This window comes from Phyllobates terribilis, unplaced genomic scaffold, assembly GCF_046119375.1.
Source record: "Phyllobates terribilis strain yellow unplaced genomic scaffold, ASM4611937v1 Scaffold_2__4_contigs__length_985480577, whole genome shotgun sequence".
Lineage (NCBI taxonomy): Eukaryota > Metazoa > Chordata > Amphibia > Anura > Dendrobatidae > Phyllobates > Phyllobates terribilis.
In genome coordinates this window covers 963,213,052-963,226,338 of record NW_027362762.1, presented here as the reverse complement: position 1 = coordinate 963,226,338, position 13,287 = coordinate 963,213,052, and the positions used below count along the sequence as shown (strand labels likewise).

The 13,287-nt window shown below is 52.3% G+C and overlaps 1 protein-coding gene across 3 annotated transcripts in view; it reads left to right on the top strand.

Annotated features, from left to right (window-relative positions):
- QTRT2 (queuine tRNA-ribosyltransferase accessory subunit 2) overlaps positions 1 to 13,287 on the top strand; it is a 20,530-nt gene extending 7,243 nt beyond the window's left edge. For 2 of the 3 annotated variants that reach the window (XM_073668620.1, XM_073668622.1), the window contains exons 2-9: positions 1,283 to 1,498; positions 2,177 to 2,232; positions 6,048 to 6,124; positions 6,434 to 6,643; positions 6,745 to 6,944; positions 7,325 to 7,494; positions 10,447 to 10,555; positions 12,739 to 13,287. In XM_073668620.1, coding sequence (XP_073524721.1) covers positions 1,283 to 1,498; positions 2,177 to 2,232; positions 6,048 to 6,124; positions 6,434 to 6,643; positions 6,745 to 6,944; positions 7,325 to 7,494; positions 10,447 to 10,555; positions 12,739 to 12,970 — 1,270 coding nt within the window. In that variant the 3' untranslated portion in view covers positions 12,971 to 13,287. The remainder of the gene's footprint in view (positions 1 to 1,282; positions 1,499 to 2,176; positions 2,233 to 6,047; positions 6,125 to 6,433; positions 6,644 to 6,744; positions 6,945 to 7,324; positions 7,495 to 10,446; positions 10,556 to 12,738) is intronic. The other variant, XM_073668621.1, reaches the window with a different exon arrangement.

The following is a 13,287-nucleotide window of genomic DNA, read 5'->3' as shown; positions in this document are numbered from 1 at the left end:
TTCATGTATAATTTGGAGGTGTGCTTTGGGTCATTGTCCTGCTGTCGGATGAAATTGGCTCCAATCAAGCGCTGTCCACAGGGTATGGCATGGCGTTGCAAAATGGAGTGATAGCCTTCCTTATTCAAAATCCCATTTACCTTGTACAAATCTCCCACTTTACCAGCACCAAAGCAACCCCAGACCATCACATTACCTCCACCATGCTTGACAGGTGGCGTCAGGCACTCTTCCAGCATCTTTTCAGTTGTTCTGCGTCTCACAAATGTTCTTCTGTGTGATCCAAACACCTCAAACTTTGATTCGTCTGTCCATAATACTTTTTTCCAATCTTCCTCTGTCCAATGTCTGTGTTCTTTTGCCCATATTAATCTTTTCCTTTTATTAGCCAGTCTCAGATATGGCTTTTTCTTTGCCACTTTGCCCTGAAGGCCATCATCCCGGAGTCGCCTCTTCACTGTAGACGTTGACACTGGCGTTTTGCGTGTACTATTTAATGAAGCTGCCAGTTGAGGAGCTGTGAAGCGTCGATTTCTCAAACTAGAGACTCTAATGTCCTTGTCTTGTTGCTCAGTTGTGCAGCGCGGCTCCCACTTCTCTTTCTACTCTGGTTAGAGCCTGTTTGTGCTCTCCTCTGAAGGGAGTAGTACACACCGTTGTAGGAAATCTTCAGGTTCTTGGCAATTTCTCACATGGAATAGCCTTCATTTCTAAGGACAAGAATAGATTGTCGAGTTTCACATGAAAGTTCTCTTTTTCTGGCCATTTTGAGAGTTTCATAGAACAAACAAATGTAATGCTCCAGATTCTCAACTAGCTCAAAGGAAGGTCAATTTTATAGCTTCTCAATCAGCCAAACCGTTTTCAGCTGGGCTAACATACTTGTGCAAGGGTTTTCTAGGGTTTTATAAACATCCATTAGCTTCTTACACAGTTAGCAAACACAATGTACCATTAAAACACTGGAGTGGTGGTTGTGGGAAATGGGCCTCTATACACCTATGTAGATACTGCAATAAATACAAGACGTTTGCAGCTAGAATAGTCATTTACCACATTAACAATGTATAGAGTGTATTTCTGAATCATTCAATGTTAGCTTCATTGAAAAAAAATGTGCTTTTCTTTCAAAAAGAATGAAATTTCTAATTGACCCCAAACTTTTGAACGGTAGTATATATATGGGGGGACGCGGCATCTATATATACGGGGGGTCGCGGCCTGTATATACAGGGGGTTGCCGCCTTCGTCTCCTTCTCACTGATGTCTTTTCTCCTTACAGTTGCCGCCGTGTGAGGATGAAGCTGACGATCAGTGCGGTGACCGGCAGAGCGCGCCTCGGGGTCATCACCAGCCGGGGGCGGACCGGAGAGAAGACGCTGGAGGTCCCAGGCTGCCTGCTGTACACACGGACGGCGTCCGCCCCACATCTCACCCACGACACCCTGCGGAGCATCGCCGGCGTCCCACCAGTGACCCACATCACCCTTTCCACACTGTAAGTGTGGCGGACTGAGCGGGGGCCCCAGCAGCATAGAGGATGTCATGAGAGGACCGTCTAGAGCAGTGGGATCTCCCAGCAGCACAGAGGATGTCAGGAGAGGACAGACTAGAGCAGCGGGATCCTCTAGCAGCACAGAGGATGTCAGGAGAGGAGAGACTAGTGCAGCGGAATCCTCCAGCAGCACAGAGGATGTCAGGAGAGGACAGACTAGTGCAGCAGGATCCTCCCAGCAGCACAGAGCATGTCATCAGAGGACAAACTCGTGCAGCAGGATCCTCCCAGCAGCACAGAGAATGTCAGGAGAGGATAGACTAGAGCAGCAGGGTGCCCCAGCAGCACAGAGGATGTCAGGAGAAGACAAGCTAGTGCAGAGGGATCTTCCCAGCAGCACAGAGGATGTCAGGAGAGGACAGGCTAGTGCAGAGTGATCTTCCCAGCAGCACAGAGGATGTCAGGAGAGGGCAGGCTAGTGCAGAGGGATCTTCCCAGCAGTACAGAGGATGTTATCAGAGGACAGACTAGTGCAACAGAATTCTCCAGCAGCACAGAGGATATTAGGAGAGGACAGACTAGTGATGTAGGATCCCCCCAGAAGCACAGAGTATTTCAGGAGAGAACCGGTTACACTGCAGTGATGTAACAGCAGATCCTCAGGCTGTGACTTCTTTGCAGGGCAGAACATCAGGAAGTCCTGGAGGAATATAAGGGGGGGATCGGGAAGTTTGCAGGTGAGCGGACATCTATCTGCAGGAAAAAAATCCGTCCGTCTGTCCATAGCTAAAGTCATAATACAGTAAGTGCGCCATTGATTTAATCCACTGTGGATTCCTCTAGCAGTGATCATCTCCACCAATCTGCATGTGGTTGTGAAGTCTGAATTTTGTACCTTTCCTCCCTTCTGTTGTGTTTCTGTTCATCGTTATTTCTGGAGCGTCCTGAGGAGAACATGGCGGTCAGTAACCAGGCTTTGTGTGTCTTTATCGGGTCAGTCACCCGTGAGGCCCGCACTGCCAATCCCGTCTCCTTCATTGAAAAACAACAGATTAAGATTCGCCGTTGGCGCTTCCTCCTCTGGACCCAGCAGTCATGTGATCACTGGTTGCAGGGAGGGAGCAGGAGCTGCTGGGTCTTCGGAGACATGCGGGGGGGCTGCATTTTCCACTGTAACAGGGGCCGATGTATCAGCCTCATTGACGGGAAATCCACAATGAAAAAGAAACTATTACTGTGTTACAATGCCACAAAAAGTTTTTCTTAATATAAATTATAGAAAAAAAAATTTCCAGGCTGAATCGCTGTTTCTGCCCCTGTGGGAAAAAATGTCCTATATATAAAATATCATAAAAATATGAAGAATTACATAAACATTAAGCACAACGTATAAGGAAAGAAGGGGCAAAAATTATTTGAGTATCCGAAAGAACATTTTTGACGCAATTTCTGGCACAAAGTAAGAAATAGGTGGTGATTTAATATTGGATTGAAGGAACAGCTGGAGCCGCGGTGATAAATTCGGTGCATTTGTGCTTCGTTTAGTGTAAAAGACACCATGGGGCAGAAATATCACCCTGGAGTGGCACCTGGCAGCTACCTGCCGCACAAGCCTGACCTCACCACTAGAGGCTCCAGCGAACACCAAGGTAGCTGCTTAGTTACGCCCCTCCAGGGTAAGTCCGCTCTGGGCACAGTAGGTCCACGAACCACGTGCGCCACCTTTGAGTGTGACACCTTCCCTTCCTTTCCTCTCTTCCCTTCCTCCCTTTCTTTCTTCTCTTCCCTTCCTTTCTTCTCTTCCCTTCCTTTCCTCTCCTCTCTTCCCTTCCTTTCTTCTCTTCCCTTCCTTTCCTCTCCTCTCTTCCCTTCCTCTCCTCTCTTCCCTTCCTTTCCTCTCTTCCCTTCCTTTCCTCTCCTCTCTTCCCTTCCTTTCCTCTCCTCTCTTCCCATCCTTTCCTCTCTTGCCTTCCTTTCCTCTCTTCCCGTCCTTTCCTCTCTTCCCGTCCTTTCCTCTCTTCCCGTCCTCCCTAGCTTTCCTCTCTTTTCTTCCTTCCTTTCCTCACTTTTCTTCCTTCCCTCCTGTCAGGGAAATATTGAAAATATTCCTTGTCTCTCTGAAGCCCCTCTCACACCTTCCTTATCCACCCATTGTCACAAGAGGATGGCTGAGAGCTCTGTCTGTATGCAATTAACACTCCCGAGAAGTGCCCTGTATACAAATGCCAGCCATGAAGTGCTACAACCTAATTAAAATGCGAGGGTCTTTCTCCCTGGCAGAAGTAGGGGATGATTAGACACAGGCTTGCGATCAATGTACACGTAGCTGTTGAAGCTTGTTTCCCAGGACAAAACAGGGAATTTAATAGAGGATCCCAGGACGCACGACACCGATATGAAATATGGAATAGCTCAAGTTCCATAATTCTGATAATAAGGGGACCCATATTTTTAGTGGCAGCGACAACCAAGGAACATGATGCTTATTTTTTCGTAGCTGTAAGCCCCTCCGGGGAGCTGTATTGCAAAAGCACCAGAATAACGGATCGCAGCTACGCCATGTGTGGTCTTTAAATGAAGGTAAAATCTTAATAGAAATATGGTATCACTTTTGGGCTTCTAGGATCAACCTGATAAGTTATCCTGAAAACCAGATATCTTAAATAAAAGGTGCAGGCTGGAGACCAGCCCTGTGATGTCAGCACAGGGGGCGGCGTGTGGGCAGACCTCCCCTTAGGCATAAAAGAGTCCACGGAGGATAGATGAGCATTCTTTGCCAGGGGGGTATAGATACTATAAGCAACGGGTCGCGTTCGATAACGCTCAAATCAAATCGGGGCGCCCCTCCTCCACCTATACTGAGTCGTCCTTGCGAACTGTATAGAGTAAGTTTCTTCTTTAGTCCTGTTTATTTAATGTAACTGTCTATTCTGTATCGTAATTGTCCTATTTTGTAAAATCTTGTATATTTTTCATAACACTGCCTCCTTTTTGGATTAAATATAAAATTTAATAGTCCTGTTTCTTTTGCTCTGTAATCGTTCCCTCCCCCGAAGCCATATACGCTACCAGAACGCAGGCGTCCGGCCAGGCCTGTATTATATTTCAAACTCGGCCTGTGGTGGCAGCGAATATTAATAAATGGGCTATCGTGAAGCTGACAGTGAACTTACGGGGCATATACACATATTCCATGAGTTGGAATCCAGAGGTGTGACGCCATAAGCTCACTGGTCGCTTGCCGATACCTACATAATGAGTAGTCAGGATCGTGTGTTCGCGAATTCCTGATGAAATCCTGACACAGTGGTGGCAACGGTGGGATATTGTGTGATCTCCATGGTGTCGACTCTGTGCGTCCCTGACACTTCCTTTCCTCTTTTCTTTCCTTCCTTCCTTTCCTCTTTTCTTTCCTTCCTTCCTCCCTTCCTGTCCTCTCTTTCCTTCCTTCCTCTCTTCCTGTCCTCTCTTTCCTTCCTTCCTCTCTTCCTGTCCTCTCTTGCCTTCCTTTCCTCTCTTCCCTTCCTTCCTTCCTTTCCTCTCTTCCCTTCCTTCCTTTCTTCCCTTCCTTCCTTTCCTCTCTTCCCTTCCTTCCTCCCTTCCTTTTCTCTCTTCCCTTCCTTCCTCCCTTCCTGTCCTCTCCTTCCTTCCTCCCTTCCTGTCCTCTCTTTCCTTCCCTCTCTTTCCTTCCTTCCCTCTCCTTCCTTCCCTCTCTTCCCTTCCTTCCTTTCTTCTCTTCCCTTCCTCTCTTCCTTCCTCCCTTCCTTTTCTCTCTTCCTTCTCTTCCCTTCCTTCCTTCTCTTCCTTTCCTTCCTTCCTTTCCTCTCTTTCCTTCCTTCCTCCCTTCCTGTCCTCTCTTTCCTTCCTGTCCTCTTTCCTTTCTTCCTCCCTTCCTGTCCTCTCTTTCCTTCCTTTCCTTTCTTCTCTCCCTTCCTCCCTTTCCGCTCTTCCCTTCCTCCCTTTCCGCTCTTCCCTTCCTCCCTTTCCGCTCTTCCCTCCTTTCTTCTCTTCTCTTCCTTCCTTCCTTTCCTCTCTTCTTTTCCCTTCCTTCTTTTCCTCTCTTCCCTTCCTTCTTTTCCTCTCTTCCCTTCCTTCTTTTCCTCTCTTCCCTTCCTTCTTTTCCTCTCTTTCCTTTCCTTCTTTTCCTCTCTTCCCTTCCTTCTTTTCCTCTCTTCCCTTCCTTCTTTTCCTCTCTTCCCTTCCTTCTTTTCCTCTCTTCCCTTCCTTCTTTTCCTCTCTTCCCTTCCTTCTTTTCCTCTCTTCCCTTCCTTCCTTTCCTCTCTTCCTTCCCTTCTTTTTTCTTTCCTTTCTCCTTTTTCCAGGCCCTGGATATGAGGGCTGTATCTGTAGTCCTTTATCTATCGATCGCTCTATCTTGTGATCTGCAGCCTGTTGTTGTCTTGCACTGATGACCTTTGGGGTCTCGGGTGTTTTCCGCCCCCCTGTGTCTGGTGAGATCACTTCCTGTGGTGACATCCTGTGTGGTCGGGGTGATGCTGTGACGCAGGATGTGACCCCGATAACGCCGCTCGTCGTCTTGTTTGTCTTGTAGGTTTATCAGACACGTTGCTCTATTGCTCAGTACACGACCCCGCCGCTCCGGCCGCCCCCGGATTTAACACCAACAAGGTAACATGAACCCGGAGGACGTCTCAACCAGAGGTCAAAAACTGTTCCTAATTCAATAGTTCTCACAGCTGAGGGTCTGCTACAGTTGTGTCCAGCCAAGACAGCCCACTGTAAGGCTAATGTGACAGAAGATTGTGTAGACTGGACACAATTGTAACAAACCCTCAGCTCATACTATATTTTGTAAAGAAGACGCTGCCATTCACTGACTGCTAGCAGAGATATTGGAAATGTAAGAGCATTGACCTTCCCGTGGAGGGACTGTTCATCCTGGGCCTCCTGTTTCTTGATGTTCTTCTCCCTCCACAGACCGTGTCAGTCTGGGGGTCAGGGGGGCGATTGGAGCTGACGCCCCAGAAGTTCGTCTCCTTGCAGAGCGCCCTGAGGGTGGACTGGATCCAGTGCTTGTCTGACGGGGAGGTGATGGCCGACGGCTGCTCCAGGAAGAGGGCGAAGAAGTCCGTGGACCGATCTCTGGCGTTTCTGGATGAATGTCTCCGGCTGATGTCGGAGAGCGAGGTGAGGATAAGGGGAGCTGAGATCGGGCGCGGGGGGCACGCAGCCATGACTCCTTCTTAAAGGGATTCTCTGTAAGCAGCGGCTTCTTCTTCTTCCTCCAGGCCCTGAAGCAGAAGGTTGTGATTGGAGCCATCGAGGGAGGAGACCTCCAGGAGGAGCGGCTGCGGTCAGCGCGGGAGACGGCCAAGAGACCCGTGAGCGGCTTCCTGCTGGACGGATTCCAGGGGCCCAGTGCCAACCACGAGGCCAAGCTGGAGCTCATCTCCGCGGTCACGGCGGAGCTACCAGAGGACAAACCGCGGTGAGCAGCCGGCACATCACAGCATGGCCTGCAGCAATCCCTCCGCTGTGTCTGATAACCACATTCAGTGACAGCCGGCAGAGATCCTGAAAAACAGTCTTTATCCATTTCATCACATTTGTGATACAGAACTCCGCACGCCCTGCCTGGTGTGAAGTCATGTAGGGTTCTACCTGCAGCCGCCACCAGGGGGAGCTCAGTGCCAGCGGCCTGTGCACAGTATGCTGTAGGTTCCTGAGCTCCCCCTAGTGGCGGCTGCCGGTGGAATTGTATTATGTCACTGGGGATCAGAAATCCACCTGATAATTTGGGACAATGACTCTTCTGTCTTTTCCTTTTAGTGCTTATCACTCTCATACTTTTCCTCTTCTTTTCTCCAGGGTCATCCACGGCATGGGGCGGCCGGATCAGGTCATGGACTGCATTGAGCGCGGCGTGGATCTGTTTGACAGCACTTTCCCCTATGAAGTGACAGAGAGAGGCTGCGCCCTGTGCTTCTCCCACCAATACCAGCCGGACCCCGAGACCGCAGGTGAACCGCAGCACCCTGGTAAATGTGCTTCATATCTGTCTGTTACACGTTATCCGGGCGTCACCATCATCCAGGGCGATTCACTCACCACTGACCCGGGAAAGAGTCTGTAACTTCTAAAAGAGACGATCGGACGCTCTGAAATCCAACTGTACGTAACTTGGTTCATGAGAAGCGAGAGTGCAATCATCCTCTCGCCGAGTGTCTCGCTGACCTGTCGCTCGCCATCTGCTTTACAACATCAGCTTCTCATGACCCAAGTTATCTACAGTCCGGATTTCAGTGCGTCCGATCGTCCCTTCAAGAAGTTGCAGCAGTTTTTTCGGGTAAAGTAGCGACTGAATCGTCCGGTAATATTAGAGCCGCGCAGTTTACTAAAGTGTCGTCTCCTCCAAACCAATATCTGAATAACCTCCGAATAATGAGAAGCCAATGCACTGGGGACTGAGCAAAAAGACGTGGAGGACGGAGTAATGGGAGACCTGGACCCCCGTAACCTCGGGGTGTGACGTCCCATACACATTGGACTAATGGAGGCCCCGTACACAGCGGACTAATGGAGGCCCCGTACACAGCGGACTAATGGAGGCCCCGTACACAGCGGACTAATGGAGGCCCCGTACACAGCGGACTAATGGAGGCCCCGTACACAGCGGACTAATGGAGGCCCCGTACACAGCGGACTAATGGAGGCCCCGTACACAGCGGACTAATGGAGGCCCCGTACACAGCGGACTAATGGAGGCCCCGTACACAGCGGACTAATGGAGGCCCCGTACACAGCGGACTAATGGAGGCCCCGTACACAGCGGACTAATGGAGGCCCCGTACACAGCGGACTAATGGAGGCCCCGTACACAGCGGACTAATGGAGGCCCCGTACACAGCGGACTAATGGAGGCCCCGTACACAGCGGACTAATGGAGGCCCCGTACACAGCGGACTAATGGAGGCCCCGTACACAGCGGACTAATGGAGGCCCCGTACACAGCGGACTAATGGAGGCCCCGTACACAGCGGACTAATGGAGGCCCGGTACACAGCGGACTAATGGAGGCCCCGTACACAGCGGACTAATGGAGGCCCCGTACACAGCGGACTAATGGAGGCCCCGTACACAGCGGACTAATGGAGGCCCCGTACACAGCGGACTAATGGAGGCCCCGTACACAGCGGACTAATGGAGGCCCCGTACACAGCGGACTAATGGAGGCCCCGTACACAGCGGACTAATGGAGGCCCCGTACACAGCGGACTAATGGAGGCCCCGTACACAGCGGACTAATGGAGGCCCCGTACACAGCGGACTAATGGAGGCCCCGTACACAGCGGACTAATGGAGGCCCCGTACACAGCGGACTAATGGAGGCCCCGTACACATCGGACTAATGGAGGCCCCGTACACATCGGACTAATGGAGGCCCCGTACACATCGGACTAATGGAGGCCCCGTACACATCGGACTAATGGAGGCCCCGTACACAGCGGACTAATGGAGGCCCCGTACACAGCGGACTAATGGAGGCCCCGTACACAGCGGACTAATGGAGGCCCCGTACACAGCGGACTAATGGAGGCCCCGTACACAGCGGACTAATGGAGGCCCCGTACACAGCGGACTAATGGAGGCCCGGTACACATCGGACTAATGGAGGCCCGGTACACATCGGACTAATGGAGGCCCCGTACACATCGGACTAATGGAGGCCCCGTACACATCGGACTAATGGAGGCCCCGTACACAGCGGACTAATGGAGGCCCCGTACACAGCGGACTAATGGAGGCCCCGTACACAGCGGACTAATGGAGGCCCCGTACACAGCGGACTAATGGAGGCCCCGTACACAGCGGACTAATGGAGGTCACACTCGCCGATATCGACGGGTTCAGCTGACTCTAATGTGTGTGGAGATGTCGATCACATGTCTGATTTCTGACCGCATTGTTCTCCTGGCAGACGTGTAGCAGAGGCTGTCTCATAGAGGCTGTCTCATAGAGGCTGTCTCATAGAGGCTGTCTCATAGAGGCTGTCTCATAGAGGCCGCCTGAGCGCTGCTGTGTATGGCAGAGGCGGGCATGATGGCTGCCGGCTGAGCGATCGGCCACCGTCTGGTAAAGGGCGTGAAGGTCTAGAGATCAGACGCGATATTCAAACCCAGCAAGATGCACTGAGGACGAGCGGAGGAGGACACGGGGTTAATGGGCCGAACCCGCGGGCGATCATCCCCGGCACATGAGCGTAGAGAGATTATATTCCAGATTATCCATCCGCTCCATTACACCCTGGAGTCTAAGATATCCCACAAGACAGCGTGACGACGGGGTGGAGGCTGACAGTGGAGGCTGTGCTTGGTGTCACCAGGGTGACCGTCCTCTACATCACACGAGTTTGGGTGTCGCTTTCCTGCCCAAAATCACCAAAGTGTTCACTAATGCACCTGCTGAGCTCCCACTGACGCCCCCCGCATTATGGAGGCCGCCTCTGGTCTCACAGTGCACAGCGCCCCCCGAGGATTGTCCTCCAGTAGACGCACAGTCACTGCATGGTAAGGCCTCTACTCCACCGTTACAGTAATATAACGGCCTCTACTCCACCGTTACAGTAATATAACGGCCTCTACTCCACCGTTACAGTAATATAACGGCCTCTACTCCACCGTTACAGTAATATAACGGCCTCTACTCCACCGTTACAGTAATATAACGGCCTCTACTCCACCGTTACAGTAATATAACGGCCTCTACTCCACCGTTACAGTAATATAACGGCCTCTACTCCACCGTTACAGTAATATAACGGCCTCTACTCCACCGTTACAGTAATATAACGGCCTCTACTCCACCGTTACAGTAATATAACGGCCTCTACTCCACCTCTATAAAATACCAGCACCTCATTATCTGATAACGGCGCAGCGTTTCTTTGTTGTTCTTTATATTTGCTGTGACCACAATTTTCTTTTTTCCAGTCTTAGATCAGCAGGAGCTGAGTAATGAGAAGAACGAAGAGAAATCTGAGGATCCAGAGAGCGACGGCTCCAACGTCTCCTCCTACGAGATCTGCCTGAGGGAGAAACGGTGGGTGGCTCCCCCCACACGTGATGTGGCCCCTCCCACGCGTGACGTGGCCCCTCTCACAATGGCCGCACCTGTGACATACGCCGCTGTCTGATGACGTCGCCGTCAGCGATGGGTCTACGCCCTGATGACGCAGGTTACACGGTCTCTGCTCGCAGTCAGTGATGGGTCTACGCCCTGATGACGCAGGTTACACGGTCTCTGCTCGCAGTCAGTGATGGGTCTACGCCCTGATGACGCAGGTTACACGGTCTCTGCTCGCAGTCAGTGATGGGTCTACGCCCTGATGACGCAGGTTGCACGGTCTCTGCTCGCAGTCAGTGATGGGTCTACGCCCTGATGATGCAGGTTGCACGGTCTCTGCTCGCAGTCGGTGATGGGTCTACGCCCTGATGATGCAGGTTACACGGTCTCTGCTCGCAGTCAGTGATGGGTCTACGCCCTGATGACGCAGGTTACACGGTCTCTGCTCGCAGTCAGTGATGGGTCTACGCCCTGATGACGCAGGTTACACGGTCTCTGCTCGCAGTCAGTGATGGGTCTACGCCCTGGTGACGCAGGTTACACGGTCTCTGCTCGCAGTCAGTGATGGGTCTACGCCCTGATGACGCAGGTTACACGGTCTCTGCTCGCAGTCAGTGATGGGTCTACGCCCTGGTGACGCAGGTTACACGGTCTCTGCTCGCAGTCAGTGATGGGTCTACGCCCTGATGACGCAGGTTGCACGGTCTCTGCTCGCAGTCAGTGATGGGTCTACGCCCTGATGACGCAGGTTACACGGTCTCTGCTCGCAGTCAGTGATGGGTCTACGCCCTGGTGACGCAGGTTGCACGGTCTCTGCTCGCAGTCAGTGATGGGTCTACTCCCTGATGACGCAGGTTACACGGTCTCTGCTCGCAGTCAGTGATGGGTCTACGCCCTGATGACGCAGGTTACACGGTCTCTGCTCGCAGTCAGTGATGGGTCTACGCCCTGATGACGCAGGTTACACGGTCTCTGCTCGCAGTCAGTGATGGGTCTACGCCCTGATGATGCAGGTTGCACGGTCTCTGCTCGCAGTCAGTGATGGGTCTACGCCCTGATGACGCAGGTTACACGGTCTCTGCTCGCAGTCAGTGATGGGTCTACGCCCTGATGACGCAGGTTGCACGGTCTCTGCTCGCAGTCAGTGATGGGTCTACGCCCTGATGACGCAGGTTACACGGTCTCTGCTCGCAGTCAGTGATGGGTCTACGCCCTGGTGACGCAGGTTGCACGGTCTCTGCTCGCAGTCAGTGATGGGTCTACTCCCTGATGACGCAGGTTACACGGTCTCTGCTCGCAGTCAGTGATGGGTCTACGCCCTGATGACGCAGGTTACACGGTCTCTGCTCGCAGTCAGTGATGGGTCTACGCCCTGATGACGCAGGTTACACGGTCTCTGCTCGCAGTCAGTGATGGGTCTACGCCCTGATGATGCAGGTTGCACGGTCTCTGCTCGCAGTCAGTGATGGGTCTACGCCCTGGTGACGCAGGTTGCACGGTCTCTGCTCGCAGTCAGTGATGGGTCTACTCCCTGATGACGCAGGTTACACGGTCTCTGCTCGCAGTCAGTGATGGGTCTACGCCCTGATGACGCAGGTTACACGGTCTCTGCTCGCAGTCAGTGATGGGTCTACGCCCTGATGACGCAGGTTACACGGTCTCTGCTCGCAGTCAGTGATGGGTCTACGCCCTGATGACGCAGGTTACACGGTCTCTGCTCGCAGTCAGTGATGGGTCTACGCCCTGGTGACGCAGGTTGCACGGTCTCTGCTCGCAGTCAGTGATGGGTCTACGCCCTGATGACGCAGGTTACACGGTCTCTGCTCGCAGTCAGTGATGGGTCTACTCCCTGATGACGCAGGTTACACGGTCTCTGCTCGCAGTCAGTGATGGGTCTACGCCCTGATGACGCAGGTTACACGGTCTCTGCTCGCAGTCAGTGATGGGTCTACGCCCTGATGACGCAGGTTACACGGTCTCTGCTCGCAGTCGGTGATGGGTCTACACCCTGATGACGCAGGTTACACGGTCTCTGCTCGCAGTCAGTGAATGATCATTGAGGACCTCTCCTGCCGCCTCATATTCAGTGACAGCAGCTGTGATAATAGAAAATGTCGGAATGTGGATGAAATAAATCTAAGTGTTTCCTCGTCTCGCAGGTTTCGTGAAGACTTCGGGCCGCTGCTCGAGGGCTGCACGTGTTACTGCTGCCGCCACCACAGCCGCGCCTACGTCCATCACCTCCTGACCGCCAAGGAGTTACTGGCCGGGATCCTCCTCATGATGCACAACTTCCAGCAATACTTCAGCTTCTTCCGGTCCGTGCGTCAGGCGATGAGTGACGGAAAGTTCTCCCACCTGAAGCAGATGATCCAGAGACAATCGTCCTGAGCTCCGGCCTGGGGTATAACGCCGCTGTACCAGGAGATCTTATAACTGCTGCTCCCTGGGCGTGAATATTTCTGCACTGGTCGGGTCTGTAAAGGAGGACTGTCTGCTGCCGGGGTTGTAGATCTCACCGTTCTGTGTACTGCAGCAATCCTGTCATCGAGGGATCCACATCTGCTGGTGACGGGTTTGGTATTAGACGCCTCTTCATGTGGATTTCCGATGCTCCGCTTCAATATATTTTGTTGATGAGATTATGTCTGTTCTGTTGTTACACCATTATGTTTCTCCGTACAAATATATCTCTGCTGCATCAGGAA